At 28.9% G+C, this 15528-nt stretch overlaps 3 protein-coding genes across 6 annotated transcripts; 2 read left to right on the top strand and 1 right to left on the bottom strand.

The window, feature by feature from the left end:
• The first annotated feature begins 1357 nt into the window (after window positions 1-1357).
• LOC111303028 (iridoid oxidase-like) lies at window positions 1358-7463 on the top strand. Its single transcript, XM_089765211.1, has 3 exons — window positions 1358-1384; window positions 6908-7095; window positions 7142-7463. Exons 1-3 carry the CDS (start codon window positions 1358-1360, stop codon window positions 7461-7463), a joined length of 537 nt encoding a protein of 178 aa, XP_089621337.1.
• A 463-nt stretch (window positions 7464-7926) lies between these two features.
• LOC111310542 (flavonoid 3'-monooxygenase CYP75B137-like) lies at window positions 7927-10496 on the top strand. The gene is made up of 2 exons (XM_022910034.2): window positions 7927-9237; window positions 9672-10496. Exons 1-2 carry the CDS (start codon window positions 8260-8262, stop codon window positions 10299-10301), a joined length of 1608 nt encoding a protein of 535 aa, XP_022765769.2. The 5' UTR covers window positions 7927-8259; the 3' UTR covers window positions 10302-10496.
• A 752-nt stretch (window positions 10497-11248) lies between these two features.
• Window positions 11249-13406, bottom strand: LOC111310553 (small ribosomal subunit protein uS10y). 4 transcript variants are annotated; one of them, XM_022910047.2, is made up of 4 exons: window positions 13252-13406; window positions 12561-12696; window positions 12244-12357; window positions 11249-11549 (listed from the first exon to the last, which is right to left on the bottom strand). In XM_022910047.2, the coding sequence occupies exons 2-4, from the start codon at window positions 12670-12672 to the stop codon at window positions 11407-11409; spliced, it is 369 nt and encodes a 122-aa protein (XP_022765782.1). In that variant the 5' UTR covers window positions 12673-12696; window positions 13252-13406; the 3' UTR covers window positions 11249-11406. The 4 variants fall into 4 exon arrangements, with proteins under 4 accessions (XP_022765782.1, XP_022765776.1, XP_022765786.1 ...); XM_022910041.2 differs by having other exon boundaries at window positions 13128-13288; XM_022910051.2 differs by lacking the exon at window positions 13252-13406 and adding an exon at window positions 13022-13211.
• Window positions 13407-15528: the final 2122 nt, after the last annotated feature.

Below are 15528 nucleotides of genomic sequence, written 5' to 3' on the forward strand. Positions count from 1 at the left end.
TTGGTACCTAAAAAATAAAATTGTCAACGTGGTACTTCCATATTCGTTCCTCCAACTACTTTAGCATCAGAAACTAATGACGTCAATTAATTTACAAATGTAACATTAATGTTCAATAAGATTTTGACATATATAAAAAAAGTTAAGTTAATGCTACATCATTAATTGCTATATAAGCATTAAAAGAAAATTTATAAAAAATTATTTAAAAAATCTAAAAAATTTTAAAGAGTTTAAAAAAAATTATAAAAAATTATAAAAACTGAAATGTTTTTAAAAAATTTAAAAATTATGAAAACTTTAAAAATTCAGAAAATCTCTAAATTTTAATAAAAAATCCAAAAAATAAAATTTTTGAAAATTTGAACAAATAACTATTTAAAATTAAAAAAAACTCACAAAAACTTTTAAAATTTTGAAAAAAATTGTAATTTTGAAAAAAATTGTAATTTTGAAAAAAATTGTAATTTTTTTATAAAATTCTTTAATTTTTTCAATTTTTTGAATGTTACAATTTTAATTTCTTATATATTTTTTGCATTTTTCAAAGTTTGTTTTAAATATTTTGGATTTTTTTACTAAAATTTTAATTTTTTTATTTTTTATAATTTTATCTTTAATCTTTATTATGTTTCCAATTTTTAAAATTTTTTAGTTTTTTCAAAAAAAATTTAATATTAACATTTTTTCAAAAAATTTTATAATTTTTAATATTCTTAAAAAATGTTAAGACTTTTTAATTTTAGTTTTTTTTAAAAAAATTTTGTGAATCTTTTTTTGAATTTTAAGAAAATTTATTTTTGTGAAAATTTTTATTTTTGAAATTTCTTAGAACTTTTTTTCTATTTTTTATTTTTTTTAATTTCTTTTTTCTTTTTTGAATTTTTTAAAATTTCATAAATTTTTTAAAATTTTTTATAATTTTTAAAAGTATTTCAATTTTTTTACCTTTTATAATTTTTAAAATATTTCATATTTTTTCAAAAATTTTTAGATTTTTTAATTTCTTTGAATTTTTTAAATTTTTTAAAATTTAATTAAATACCTATACAACAATTGATGGTGTGATGTGATAATTCTAAATTTTATAGAATTATCCTTTGCTTAATTATATGAATTTTACCATTTTAGACTTAATTTTAGCTTATTCCTTAACAAATTTTTACAAATTCTCTTAAATTTGTTTATTTTGTCTTTTGTATAGGATTACTAAGCCAAAAATACATAATCAAAGTCAAAGAAAAGGAGGGACAAAAATATCCATGAACTAAAAACCTTAAAGCCAAATCATAGAAAATTATAGATGCACTTCACCTTGCTAAACCATAAACGTGCATAATGCTTGGACCTTTTGATGATGCATGAGGACCTATGGACATCAATGGTTAGTGAATGAGGAAGAAAAGGAAGCTGCCAAGTTATGAGATGAGGTGTTTGAAAAAAATTTAAATCATTAACATGAGATGACAAAATGTTGCTGCCTTATCCATACGCTATCACGTGGTTAACATTACATTCTTCGAACTTGAATAGAAAATATGAAGGAACTGACTTGGCATATTGTAGCATAAGGATTGGCTAATATTTGAGACCCTTGAATCATCATTTGGTTAGCACCTTAAATGAAGAAAAATCAACCGTAAAATAGTAGCTACCGTTCCATTGGAATCACATCCAAATGATGCTACAAACTTGTGGAGTGGTATTGATTCGACTGATGATGATTGGTTGCAAGATGAAGCCCTATTTGTCTACACTTTAAGCCATTTTAATGTTCCATGAAAAGAAGCCTTAGAGAGCTATGCTAATGTACAAGAAAAATGAAAGAAAATTTCAGCTGTTCATTGTACAAAAAAATTAAAAAAATTTTATATTGTTTTCTTGCTCCATACATCATAGTTTTTGCTTGAAATTTAAAAGAAAAAAAATTAACTGATTCAGAAGAGTTTCAAGTTGGTTCTAGAGTTTAAAAAAAGAGGAAAGCCAAGCTAACAAGCCATAAGTCAAGCCAAATTTGAGTAAAAAGAATCGGCAAAAAAGGAGAAAGAAAAAAGAATAAATTAAAAATCAAGCTACAAGTGAAAACACAATGAAAAATAATAGTCAAGCATGGTTACTGATTTGCATGACTCAAGAAACCATTTATGGCTTACAAAAGACCTAGGGCTAGAAAATATGACATTTTAAGGAGACAAAAAAGGGAAACCAATTGTTTGTATCATTTTTTCTTCCTTCATTTTCAATTTTCACGTCTTTGGTAAAACAACCTTTTTTTTTTTTTTTTTACTTTATTGTGACTTTTGGGGATCATTTTTGCTTGTTTTGAGATACTTATTTTGAGCTTGACTTAGGTTTAAAGAGGGAACTTTTGGTTTAAGACTATTTTTTTTTTATTTTTACTTTTGTTTTTCCTTAACAATTTTGACAATGAATTTTTAGCTTTCCTTTTTAGTTTTTCCCAACTTTGGCTCTTTTTATTTTCTACCTTAGTTTGTTTTATATTTGAGCTTTTGATTGGAAGAAGAGAATAGTCAAAGGTGGCTTTCATTTAAGAAAATTCTCATGGCAACCTAAGAGACTTGATTCTTTCTTTTTATCTTCATTTCATGCTTTATCATTTTGTATTAATTTTTGCCCAATTTTTTTTTTATTTTATGTTCCATCTTGTGGTTTTTGGTGCATGTTTTTATGATGTTTTTACATTGATAATATGATAAAAAAAAAATATTGGTTTAATGTTTAGTGAAATGGTTAGGAAGTAGTTTTGGTTTTCATGCATTTTTCTTTACTAGTTTTCAAAACTGTTTTGCATCTATTTTTTATTTTGTTTTAGTGAAGTTCCCTTGCATATTTTTTGTTCATTTCATGTCTATTTTAATATTCTAGGTTAGATTTCATGTTGCATTTGTATATATTTTTTTTAATTTTAGGTAGCATTTAGCCTTATAAAATTTTATTTTATGCTTTTATTTTGCTTTCAATTTGAACACTGTTTTGCTCATTTTCTAGTTAGTTTTAGGCAAAGCTTTCTTGCGCTTTTTTTTTTTGCATTTCTTATGTCTATTTGAAGGTATTAAAATAGTTTTTGCAAATTCTTTAGGTAAGATCACATTTACATAGCATTTTAGACCATAAGTTGCATGTAGTGTGCATTTTTAAGTTTGGTTTTATACTATTTTTTTTTACCTAATTTGATTCAATTTTTGCATTAGCTTCCTATAGGTTTTTGGTCTTATTTTAAGTTTGTTTTAATTTACACAAGGAACATTTAGTGTTTGCATCTATTAAGGTCATATTTTGTTTCGGTTAAGCTACACATGTTGCATTTTAGTTCAATTTGAGAGTTTCCCCATTTTCTATCTAAATTAGTTGTTCTTTCTAGCATTTTTCATATCAATTTTATTTAGCTTAGCTTAGGTTTAATTTTGGTTGAATGCCTTAGAATTTAGGTAAGTTAATTTAAGAGATTGTATGTAGTACATTACGTGTTCAGTAAAATACCTTAATGAAAATTGATGGCTTTACATTAAGATTTTAGTTTAGCTTTTGTGTATTCTTTAATTTTTATTCTTAGGACATCATTCCATGCATTTCCATGTCAATTTCCTATTTAATTTTTGTTTTACATTTTAGTTTGCATCTTAGGTTAAGTTAGGAATTTACTTAGATTAATTTTAAATTAAAAATGCTAATTTTGCTTTTTATGTTTTGTTAGGTTAATTTTTATTTTTATTGTTGAATTCAAGTTCTATTTTTATCCCTTTGCTCTTTAATTTCAATTTTAATTTATGCATTTAATTATGTTTAATTTAATTTTTGATTTTTTCGCTTTTCATTTTTAATAACTTGGCATTTTAGAAAATTATTTTTTTTTGTAATTTTTCCTATAAATCTTTAACCTCCATAATTTTTAGTTAAATTTAGGTTTTAATTATCTAATAATTTAAGATTTATTTAGGTTAATTAGATCATTTTCACAATTTTGTAAGATCAGATATATCTGAAATGTTAAAATCGATACTAAATTCTAAGTCTATAGTACTTATTAAAATTTTGAAGAGATGATAATTCAAAATACTTCTAATTTTTATTATTTTTGTGATCCGTACACTTGTAGTACTCCTAAAGGAAAGCAACATGACATTGATTAGATAGTTTAACAAGTGTCAGCATCCTACTCGATGTTCATGTTATGTCAACAAGTTGACTAACGTTATTAATCCGAGGTACCAAAATAGAAGAATAAAAGTTGGAGTACCAAACTAATAATTTTATTTATTTAGATACTAAACTAACAAAAAAATATAATATAAGAGTCAATTTTATGTTTAACCTTAATTAAATCGTCAATGGACCATGGCTCATCAATGCATCAATGACCGACCCTTATTTTATAGTAGGTTAATATGTAAAATATCTCGAATACTATTCATCTTATGTCAATTTAATACTTAAATAAATAAAATTTTTACTTTGGTACTTTGATATGTATTCCATCAAGCACTTTAGTACATTACATTGTTATTATCAATTAAATGATTAATGTAACATAAGTGCTTAATAAAATCATGACAATTGTTATAAATATTCAATTATCATCACATCAACCAAAAATTTAAAAAATAAAAAATATTTTTTAAAAATAAAAATTTTAAAAAAAATGACATAGAAAATAGATAATGTGGTAATGATCAAATATTTATGTGTGCCACACGTCATTATTTTATTAAGTATTAATGTCACATCAATAACTTGATTAAGGTGTTAGTTAAGATTAACAAAATGTTTGATGGAATGAAAGTTTGAATGCAAAAATGATAATTTTATTTTTTTAGATATAAGATTGATAGAAAATATATAACATAGAAATGCGAAAACGAGAATTTTATTTCTTTATATATCCAATTAACAAAAAATATATGATATAAGAATATTTTCATATTTAACCCTTTATGGTATCATCAATCACTATTGGGAGCTTATATCATGTCATCGTGAAAATTTTGTGATAATTAATTTGACATGGATTAGCTTAGACGCATACGATACATAAATAATGATAAATTACAATACATAAATCATTACCTCACTTTTGACTTTTGAATTTAATATTTAAAATTAAAAATATTATTTAATGTAATGAAATTTTTTAATTTTACAAATAAAATAAAAATGGTAGCATATATCTTTTTTTTAATTATTTTTTTATTTTCAATATATATTCTAAAAAATATATGTCATCAACGAAGTAAAAAAATTTTACTGTAAATATATTTGATAATTTTTCTTAAAATTACATTATAACACTATAATTTTAATACATTAAAACTATCTTACGCAACAACCGTATTTAATAAAAAATATTACTCCATAATTAATATCTTATCTAATTAAAAATATATATATAAATGTTATCATCATCAATACTTCATTTTAAAAAACAAAACATCATCATTATCTATTTGTTATACTTAACAAGGGACATCCACTAGAGATTAGGTCAAGAGAAGGTTTTTTAAGTTAAGTTTGTTAGCTTTTCTGTTCAAAATATATTAAATTAAAATTAAAATTAAAAATTATAATATATAAAATTAAATACATTGTTTAATAGTGTATAAATTTTGAAAATTTTTTTAATAAATTTTGATAATTTTAATATAAATAGTTTTATTAAAAATTTTAAAAAGTTTTTATTTTTAAATAAATAGGAATCAAATTTTGATTATAAACTATATTTATAACAAGTTTCTTACATATCATTAATCGTGATAACTCTTTAAATAAATAAATTTTGATATAATCATTTTTAACAAGAAACCTAAGGAACATTTACCTTGTGGAAAACCATGTTCAGAAGAGCTGAGTTACATATACAGTGATGGATCTTGACATTTATCTTTAAGGGGGTCAATTAATATTATGTTTTAATCTAATTTTTATAAAACATATTTTATTATATTTCTATAAAAAATATATATTTTACATATTTATTAATATAAATGTATATGTTTAAAAAATATATTAAAAAATGAGTTTATAAAATTATAAAAGAAAAAATCATTATAACACATTTAAAAATAACATAACTTTTAAATTAATAGTAGAATTATTAATTACATAACCTTTTAATAAAATATGAAAATTTTCTTTTTTTTTTTTACAGTTTAAAGTTAAAATAAAAGTGCACAAATCAATATTTTTATAGGCATAAATGGACCATTAAAAAAAATATACAAACAAGAAAAATAAATACACTTTTAAAAAATGAAGTTGAAACTTTTGAGATTGAAAATCAATGGTGTTTATTTTATTTTATTTTTAACTTTTTAATGTGATTTGAATATGATTTTTGTGTTAGAAAAATATTACAAGATAATATGACACAAAATCAAGATTAATTAAAAATGAAATCTGATATGGACAAGAAAAATTGTAATTAGCTAAAAAGAACAGAAAAAATGTTAACAATCATGTGATCTGTTGATAAAATATTAAATTTTTAATTTCAGTAAATAAAATTTAATTCTTGACAAAAAAAACATATTTAATACTTGATTAGAGACTTAGTATTGTTGAGAAAAACAGAAAGTTAAAATCAAATTATTGTGATTTAAAATAAACAACAAAATTTTTTATTTTAAAAATTTCTAAATAATGATTAATGGATATAATAAAAAAAAACAAATAGTAATGTAATTTTAACCCTTTAATTAAATTGCAAGTAACAAAATTGAATTACGAAATCATAAAAAAATTAATATTTTTAATTTGGAGATCAATTTAAATTTGTTACATATACTAAAGGGTTTAAAAAAATTTTTGAGGAGCCAAGGCCCCCTCAACCACGCATTACCAGCCGCCCTGGTATACATAAGTCCATTTGTTCTGCTTTCTCTATTCGGAACAGATATACTCAATGATGTCGAACTTGTATGATAAGGTTGCAGTTATTGCCTGTGAGGAATTGGAGACGGTGGTTGGAAACCAAAACATTGTAGAAGAGTCTCATCTTCCTCGACTGCTATATTTGGAAGCAGTTGCAAAGGAGACACTGAATTCATCCTGCTGCTCCATTGCTAGTGCCTCACATGCCCAGCAAGACTTGCGTTGTGGCTGGATATACCATCCCTAAACATTCCAGGGTTGCATGGGCAACACAAAGGGACCCTGAGTTTTGGGAAGGTCCTCTTGAATTTGAACCTGAGAGATTCTTGAAGGACACTGAGAAAGGTAATTATGTAGGAAACAATTTCCATTTTTTTCCAATTGGATCGGGGAGGAGAACTTGTGTTGGAATTCCTTTGGCAGAAAAAATGGTGGCGTACGTGTTAGCTGTCTTGGTGTATTCTTTTGAATGGGAATTGCCTGATATAAAAGAAAAACTAAGATTTGTCTTGTCGAAAGTGGAATCCCTTGCTGCAATACCCATTGCACGTTTATCTATTCCACAGTTATACCGATGAGAGTGCATTTGGAATATAAAATTGTGATAGGATAGAATAAAATAATTATGAAAGAAATTATATTAAATAATATTATTTTAATTTATATTTGATATGTGTAATAATTATTATAAAATTATTTTATATATTGATGAAAATTATTTTTTTAAAAGTCTATATAATTTAAATTATTAATATAATTTTTAAAATATAATAAAATATATAATTTCAATTTCATGAATGAAAAAAATATATTTTTATTTTGAAATGATTAGATTATCACATGTCAAAATAATGATAATTTTTTTTATAAATTTAATTTATTTTTTTATACAAGTCAAACATGATATAAAATAATTATTATTTTATCTATCAATTATTTATGCATCAAACATAATTTAAAAATATATTTGAATTTCTTCTTTCAAAATATATCAATGTGATAAGAAATACAAAAGAGATGATTGGGGGCATTTTTCTTTTTATTTATTTATTTTTTGGAGATGCAAATGAAAAGTGAATATGGCGCAGTTAAAAGCAGCTCCCTACAGTCTTCACCCAATCTTGTGGCACCTATTTTTCTTTTTATCTTTAAATAGAAACAACAATAATGTATTGTGGTGGTATATGAAAAAGTAAATTTTGGGAACAAAATATCGTGATTTTTTTTTTCCATACTAAATACTGCAAAATGCGTCCTTGGCCACAAGAAGTCACCGAACATGCATATCTGTCTATAAGAGCTTGAAGTTCACTTCTTGGGCTTTGGCTATCTCCCAAACATATTCCTGAATTGCGACTAATTAGTTAATTAATCATGCCGAACTATCTCTTCGGTAAAGTTTCTGATCAATCCTGCGGCAGCTGGTCATGGTGCTGCTGCTGTAATGGACTGGCTGAGCACACCATCATCAGAACAGCAGCAACTCTTTTGGCAGCCGCACTAACTATTGCCTGTTGTGCACTGTGGGTTAAGAAATTCAATAAAAACATGCCGCCCTTGCCACCAGGTCCTCCAGGCTTGCCTATACTAGGAAACCTTCCTTTCCTCCAACCTGATTTGCATCAATATTTCTCCAAACTGGCTCAAATCTATGGCCCCGTTATCAAACTTCGGCTGGGAAGCAATATCTGCATAGTTATAAACTCAGCTTCAGTTGCCAAAGAGGTCCTAAAGGATCATGATGCAATCTTTGCCAACCGTGACATTCCCACAGCAGCTATAATCGCCACGTATGGTGGATCTGACGTGGCATGGAGACCTAATGACCCCGAATGGCGTAAGCTGCGTAAGCTTATTGTTCGAGAAATTTTGAGCAACACAAGCCTTGATGGTTGTTATGCGCTGCGTCGACGAGAGGTTCGAGAAATGGTGAAGGATATTTACGGGAAAGTTGGCTCATCACCGGTTAACATTGGTGACCAAATGTTCCTTACCATTTTAAATGTGATAACAAGCATGGTGTGGGGTGGTTCACTGCACGGAGAGGAAAGAAACAGGCTTGGCATTGAGTTTAGGCAAGTAGTTGTCGAGTTGGTTGAGTTGCTAGGAGTACCTAACATTTCTGAATTTTTTCCTTTTCTCACCCGTTTCGATTTACAAGGAGTTCAATCAAGAATGAAGAAGGTTTCGGCTTGGTTCGATGAGATTTTAGAATCAGTGATAGCACAGCGAGCAGAGGTTGAACAACCCAAGGGAGAGACCAAGGATTTTCTGCAGTTGTTGTTGGAGTTGAATCAACAAGGAGATTGTAAATCCTCATTATCCATGAACGAAGTTAAGGCTTTGGTGATGGTATGTTATCTAAAATCCTTCCAGACAATTTACACTCTTCAACAAAACCTATGATTTTCAAGTAATCTAATCTGTTCTGATCATATAGGATTTAGGACAATAGAATTATATTTAATCTGTTCTCATATCTTCAAGTAAGTTTTTTCTTTGTCAAGATTTTAATTATTAGGGTCTTCCTTTCCAGAAACATTTATTTAAAAATGAGATTTATAATCAACAATTCTACAATCATACTTATTTTGTAATGAAATGGAAATGGATGATTCAGGCATTGCTTCTAGTTGTTGATTATAGGCTTTTTATTTCAGTTTTGTACCTTCTATACAGCAATATTTTACTGGTAAAATTATATATGATATATTTGTTTAATCAACAAATGTCCTACAAATATTTGTCGTTATATATATTTGGCATTGAAAATTTATGATATTCAGGATATAATTATCGCCGGCACGGACACAACATCCACAACTGTAGAGTGGATAATGACAGAGTTACTACGGCATCCAGATAAAATGAGAAAAGCTGTTGAGGAATTGGACAGCGTGGTTGGAGACCAGAACAATATTGTAGAAGAGTCTCATCTTCCTCAACTAGTCTATTTAGATGCAGTAATAAAGGAAACACTTCGGTGTCATCCGCCTATTCCTCTGCTAGTACCTCGTAGTCCCAGCATGAGCTGCACCGTGGCTGGATATACCATCCCTAAAGATTCAAGAGTTTTATTTAATGCATGGGCGATACAAAGGGACCCTGAGTTTTGGGAAGATCCGCTTCAATTTGAACCTGAGAGATTCTTGAAAGATACTGAGAGAAGGAACTATCTGGGAAATAATTTCCACTTTCTTCCATTTGGATCAGGGAGGAGAATTTGTGTCGGTATTGCCATGGCAGAAAGAATGATGATGCACGTCTTGGCTGTCCTGCTGCATTCTTTTGAATGGAAATTGCCGGAGGGAAAAAAACCTGATACACAGGAGAAGTTTGGAATAGTTTTGAAGAAAATGGATCCACTGGTTGCGATCCCCGTTGCGCGACTTTCTTATTTAGAGCAGTACCAATAAGATTATGTAATCTTATTGTAGTATTTTCCTTTGCTACAAAATGTATGAACATCGCGTTACTTTATTCGCTTTTGCTCCTTAAGAAATGACAAGGTGCACGCTTTGATATCTTTGAATATTGAATAATGTATACAAGTACTCCATCTGGAAGGCCGGATTATATGAAATTCCAGTTCTCTTGATGTATTTCTGTTATAGGTCGCTGTGGTGCACATGCAGCAGCACAAAAATCATGAAGTTCCTCAACTTCATTCTGTAGCTTTTTATTTTCTCTGCCTTTTCATATTGAATGCAATTTCGTCTATTGATATGGAATGTATCTACCATATGAGATTCTAAATTTACAGTAATAGCTTCTTCTTGTTGTTCATATCTACCATCTATGCTTTCAGAGAAATATTGAATGCTTTGGGAGAAAATTCGGCGCCCACTAGTGAACGACGATTGTGTACGACAGGCAGTATGAGGGCCTGATGTTGAGAGTTGGGTTAGGGTAACCGGATGGAAACTTAGGTTAGTCAGAGTGTAAGAGTTTTAAAAGGGTGTGGGTGAAGAAGAAATGAAAATTTTCAACGTTAAGCACCAACAAAATCATCTCACAATCGTAACATCAACAAACCAAGTTGATATTTTTATACATAAAAATTGAAAAGTTACCTGTTTAAATTTGGAAAAACAGACCCACGATAAGACTGCACGATTCAGAGCAAAACCACCATTTATAGCACTCTTAGTAAGTCTCGCTAAGATTATTCTCCTAACCCCCCCTGTCGAAACTCCAGTCATGTATAAACCTTACCATCAACCAGAGGTTCTGCAAAGTCCAAACACGACCAAAAAGGTGCAACCATGTAATGCAAAAGGGAAACCAAAGGCAGCGAGTTCCTTGCTCGTTCTCCTCGATGGGTCCCTCACTAATCTTTGAAACAATTGATGAATATTGCTCATTTCATGATCTTTAAAGTCAAATAATGCATTAAATAAAATATCCAAACATAATCTTTAGGTAACAAAAAGGAAACAAAATCCGGAGCCACAAAACAGAATAGAATCTTCACTTGAACACTAGTATGGGAAAACACAAACAGCGAAAACCATATGCCATTTAAGAATCTGCAATGGTAACCTCCACCTCAACACCAGGTTCAATGGTGATAGAAGTGATCTGCTTGACCACATCAGGGGAGCTGAAGAGGTCAATAACTCGCTTGTGAACACGGAGCTCAAATCGATCCCATGTGTTTGTTCCTACAAAGCACACAAATTGTTTCATAAATTGTACAAACAAATTGCTCATGTTACATGAATCCCTTAGCATACATTACTTGATTGGCCTGCATCTCAAACCCCAGCCATAACCAACAGACACAATCAACAGATACAGTTGAAACGCAAGATCCCAACAATTACAATATCAAACTTATTAGAAACCAGTGGGCATCCAACTAAAAAGAAAACATACATAAACTCCATTTCTGTAGGCCAAACAAAACAATATGCACCAAGTAGCTCAAATATTCGAAGCTTCCATTACTAAGACAAGTTCAACATGTTTAACATGCAAAAAGCTAGCAAATGACAGTCCTTAGATTGTTCCAAAAGGATGGATGTATAATTCAAATTTTTGCTGGGGCCTGTTAACAGCAGTAAAGGTAGAGGGACAGGGCAAACATACACAAACACACACTCCTTAAAAGTAATCCTACATGGCGTTCTGATTACCAAGCAGACCAGAAAGATAGTATCATATTTTCTTTTATAACAAGACATAACCTCTAACTTTCATCTCCCAGAAAAAAGGAACTACAGAATTGATTTTAAGGACAGAGTAGGCTTTTAAACCATTCTCTCAATACAAAAAAACAAACATTCTAAATAAAAGCAACTAAGTTACATAAGCTGCATCATATCAGAGTCAGTTAGACGCAAAATAAGTAAATACCTTCACCACAGGGAGACTTCCTAGTTGTGATGTGAAGAACCTTGGTGGGCATTCTCACTGGTCCCTTAACTCTCAATCTCTTATCCTTGGCACCTCGAACCAAATCAGCACAAACTATCAATCAGACAGAAATAAATTAGATGCTAATTGTTAAGTGTATCAATTGAATACATATCATCACTCAAACAAAAGTACTGGATTATAAGAAACATTGTATATGAAATTATACCAAGGAAAAGGAAATTTATTAACAAAATTATAGAGACAACAACATAATAAATGAAACTATACTAGTTTCAGCAAACAAATAATTGCACCTTTTTCGAGGTTTTTCACATTCTTAGAAGAGAGAGTGATCCTGATCTTGTGAATCTGCTCCTGGGGCTCCTCCAAACCAGGCTTGGTAGGCTTCATTGCAGCATACGCCATCGTCCTTAACCTGAGTTTTGGCTTCTGTTCAGAACAATCAATTCCAATTAAAAAAAAAAAAAATCTCTCATCCAAAATTAATTTACATAATTCAAAATCTAAAACTAAGGGAATGAATCAACACATTGAATTCAATCACTAAATTCTAAATACTAAACTAAGAATGAAACAAGTATGAAAACAAGTTCATATGCAACAGAAAGCTGATCCTTTCCATTGAAAGAATAAAACATCTCCAGTAAAAGAATATATTGCAGAAATATAAGGTTTTAATCTAATGATTAGTGGGTTTTTACTTGTTTGATTGAAGATCCTCAAAATAGAAAAAGAGATGGGAGAACATACATACAGTATAATTAAAAAGAAAACCCAGAATAAAGACAAATCGAAGCCCCCATTCTAATGCAAGCTTTTTACAAATTATACGAAGAAACAGGGAAAAGTGAGATGGAAACCAGGAAGATTTGATGCAAGGGAATGTGAAGCTGCTGCCTGTGCTGCCTCTTTTCTCAAAACAGTGGAGAAATAAGAAGGAAAGCTTTGCAAAAGATATATATGTAGGGCGCTGAGCTTTATTACCAGGTTTAGGGTTTTTCGTCGGACCAGTTGTAGTGCGGATCGACTCAGGATGGTTCAAGTACAAACATCGGCTTTGCCCTCTCAATGTTGAGAATAATTTTGGGTTTTGACCCACGTTTCAGACACAACTGCTAATGAACTGGCCCAATACTATAAAAGGTTTAATTATCTTGATAAAACAAAAGTACAAAACCCTAGTTCGGCATTGATTTGGAGCCTATGACCTTAAATAAGCTAACGCCTGGCTCATATTGTGACCCTAACTCAGATATGATAATTCTAGCATTCGTATTAGAACTGATTTATTTCGACTACGTGTGCAACATAAATATTGTCTGTCATAATTCACATGATTATATGAAATAATTTTTTTTTATTTTGATCAAATATATATATATATATAATTGTTATTAAAATTTTAAATTATATATATATTTTTTCATATGTTACTGTACTATTTAAATTTATCAAATCTATTATTACACTTAATTTCTTGGAGGCAAAGCAAACTTGTTTCGAACAATAACCCTGGTAATAAAGACATGAATTCATAATCTTTCAATCCAATACGTTTTTTTTTTTCATTTTATTTAACGTTTTTGTTTTTAAATGGAATACAGATTTTATTTTGCTATTAAAAGAAACTATGGCTATACCAGTGGCATATGAACCCATGAGGCCTACTAAGCCAGGTTTTGAGAAATTACATGAGCAAATTCGTAAGATAAAGATCATTCTTTCTTAAAAAAATTGTGAAAAATCTGACGAAATGTATTGTCATATCTATTTTTAAAAAATTTATTAATTTTTTTTTGTAATAAGTTGAAATTTTATTTATTTAAAATTAACAGAATACTGCTATAATGCAACAAATTACAATCCAGTTATTTATTAAGTTTATATCATTAAAAACAATTATTTGATTTTTGTTATCATTGAAATTGGTCATATCTGTTTAGAGCTTTTTTTTTTTTTTTTTTTTTGTGGGTGCAGAGTTTGAGGTTACTATTGCTGATGTTGAATTTTCAAGTAATAAACTCGGCATTGTTATTCTAATAGGTTAGCAGGGATTTTCAGATAAGTGGATATTTCTTAATGAGTTCACATGCCCGATTGATAGAATTTCCAGTCTTGTTGAAAGCATAGCATTGATTAAAATTTATATTGAATTTTCAAAGTTACAGGGTGAGCTAGAGTTTCAAAATCTTCATTGAACCAAAATAAATGCTACGTTCAGGACTCATGATTTGGAAGGAAAAAGAATGTGCTAGTGATAATCTTTGTCCTCCACATAAACCATGGCTCTTCAATCTTAAGCTAAACACAAAGAGAATGAACTTTTAGCAGTGCCCTGGCCCAAAAGGATTTGGACTCTTACCGGTTATAATTGGGCTCACACCCTGCATTTCTTAATGTTTTTTCCAGCCCCAACAGGAAAAAAAAAAAAAAAAAAAAAAGGTAAAATTTAATGTATTGTAAAAGGAGAAAAAAATGATAGTGTAAAACCTAAACTTGGACAACCCTATGCGCTTAAACATAATAATCATCATAGAGAAGACAAGCCTATATTCTGCTTTTACCTCGTTGAAAATTTCAATGTTTTCCCATATAATGTTTCTGATTTTTCTATCATAGGGGGCCGAATTATGAGATTGACAAATTTTTATAGAGAAAAAAAAAAAGTTGACGAGCTGAAAGAGTGTGCTATGTCACATCCTGCTGCCTCTCTTGTCGCTGGCTATCCTGTTGATTATCTAAATATATATGTCCATTTTGACGGCCATTCATCAGTATTTCTTGACCAATTTTCAGTTATAGATCAGCAATGGCATTGGTAGTTGGTTAAAAACATAAATGCAAATAAGAGCATAGTTTTACACATATTTCATTTTTATTTATATTTTTTATTATATTTCAAAAATATGTCATTTTAATAATTTTAAATTTGATAACATGCAAACATGATAATTTCATATATTAAAAAAAGGGTATAAGATGAGGCTATATATAAAAAAAAATTATGTTCTCACGGGAAAATATAGTTTCTGAGTTACATCACTGCCGGTAAACCATCTTACCTAAGAATCCTACAATAGAAAAATAACGGCAAATAATGATTGAGAGGTCTAATCAAGTGACCGTGATCATTTAGAAAGCAACAAATTGTTTCTTGATAAGCATAATTTCCGATCGCTTTAACAAAATCACTTTCATGAAATAGTGTTGATCGTTCTTTGTAATCATTCATGTCAAGTTAATTGTGTGACCCCCAAAAAC

This window comes from Durio zibethinus, chromosome 9 (genome assembly GCF_047325235.1).
Source record: "Durio zibethinus cultivar Kanyao isolate XHJ-2024 chromosome 9, ASM4732523v1, whole genome shotgun sequence".
NCBI lineage: Eukaryota > Viridiplantae > Streptophyta > Magnoliopsida > Malvales > Malvaceae > Durio > Durio zibethinus.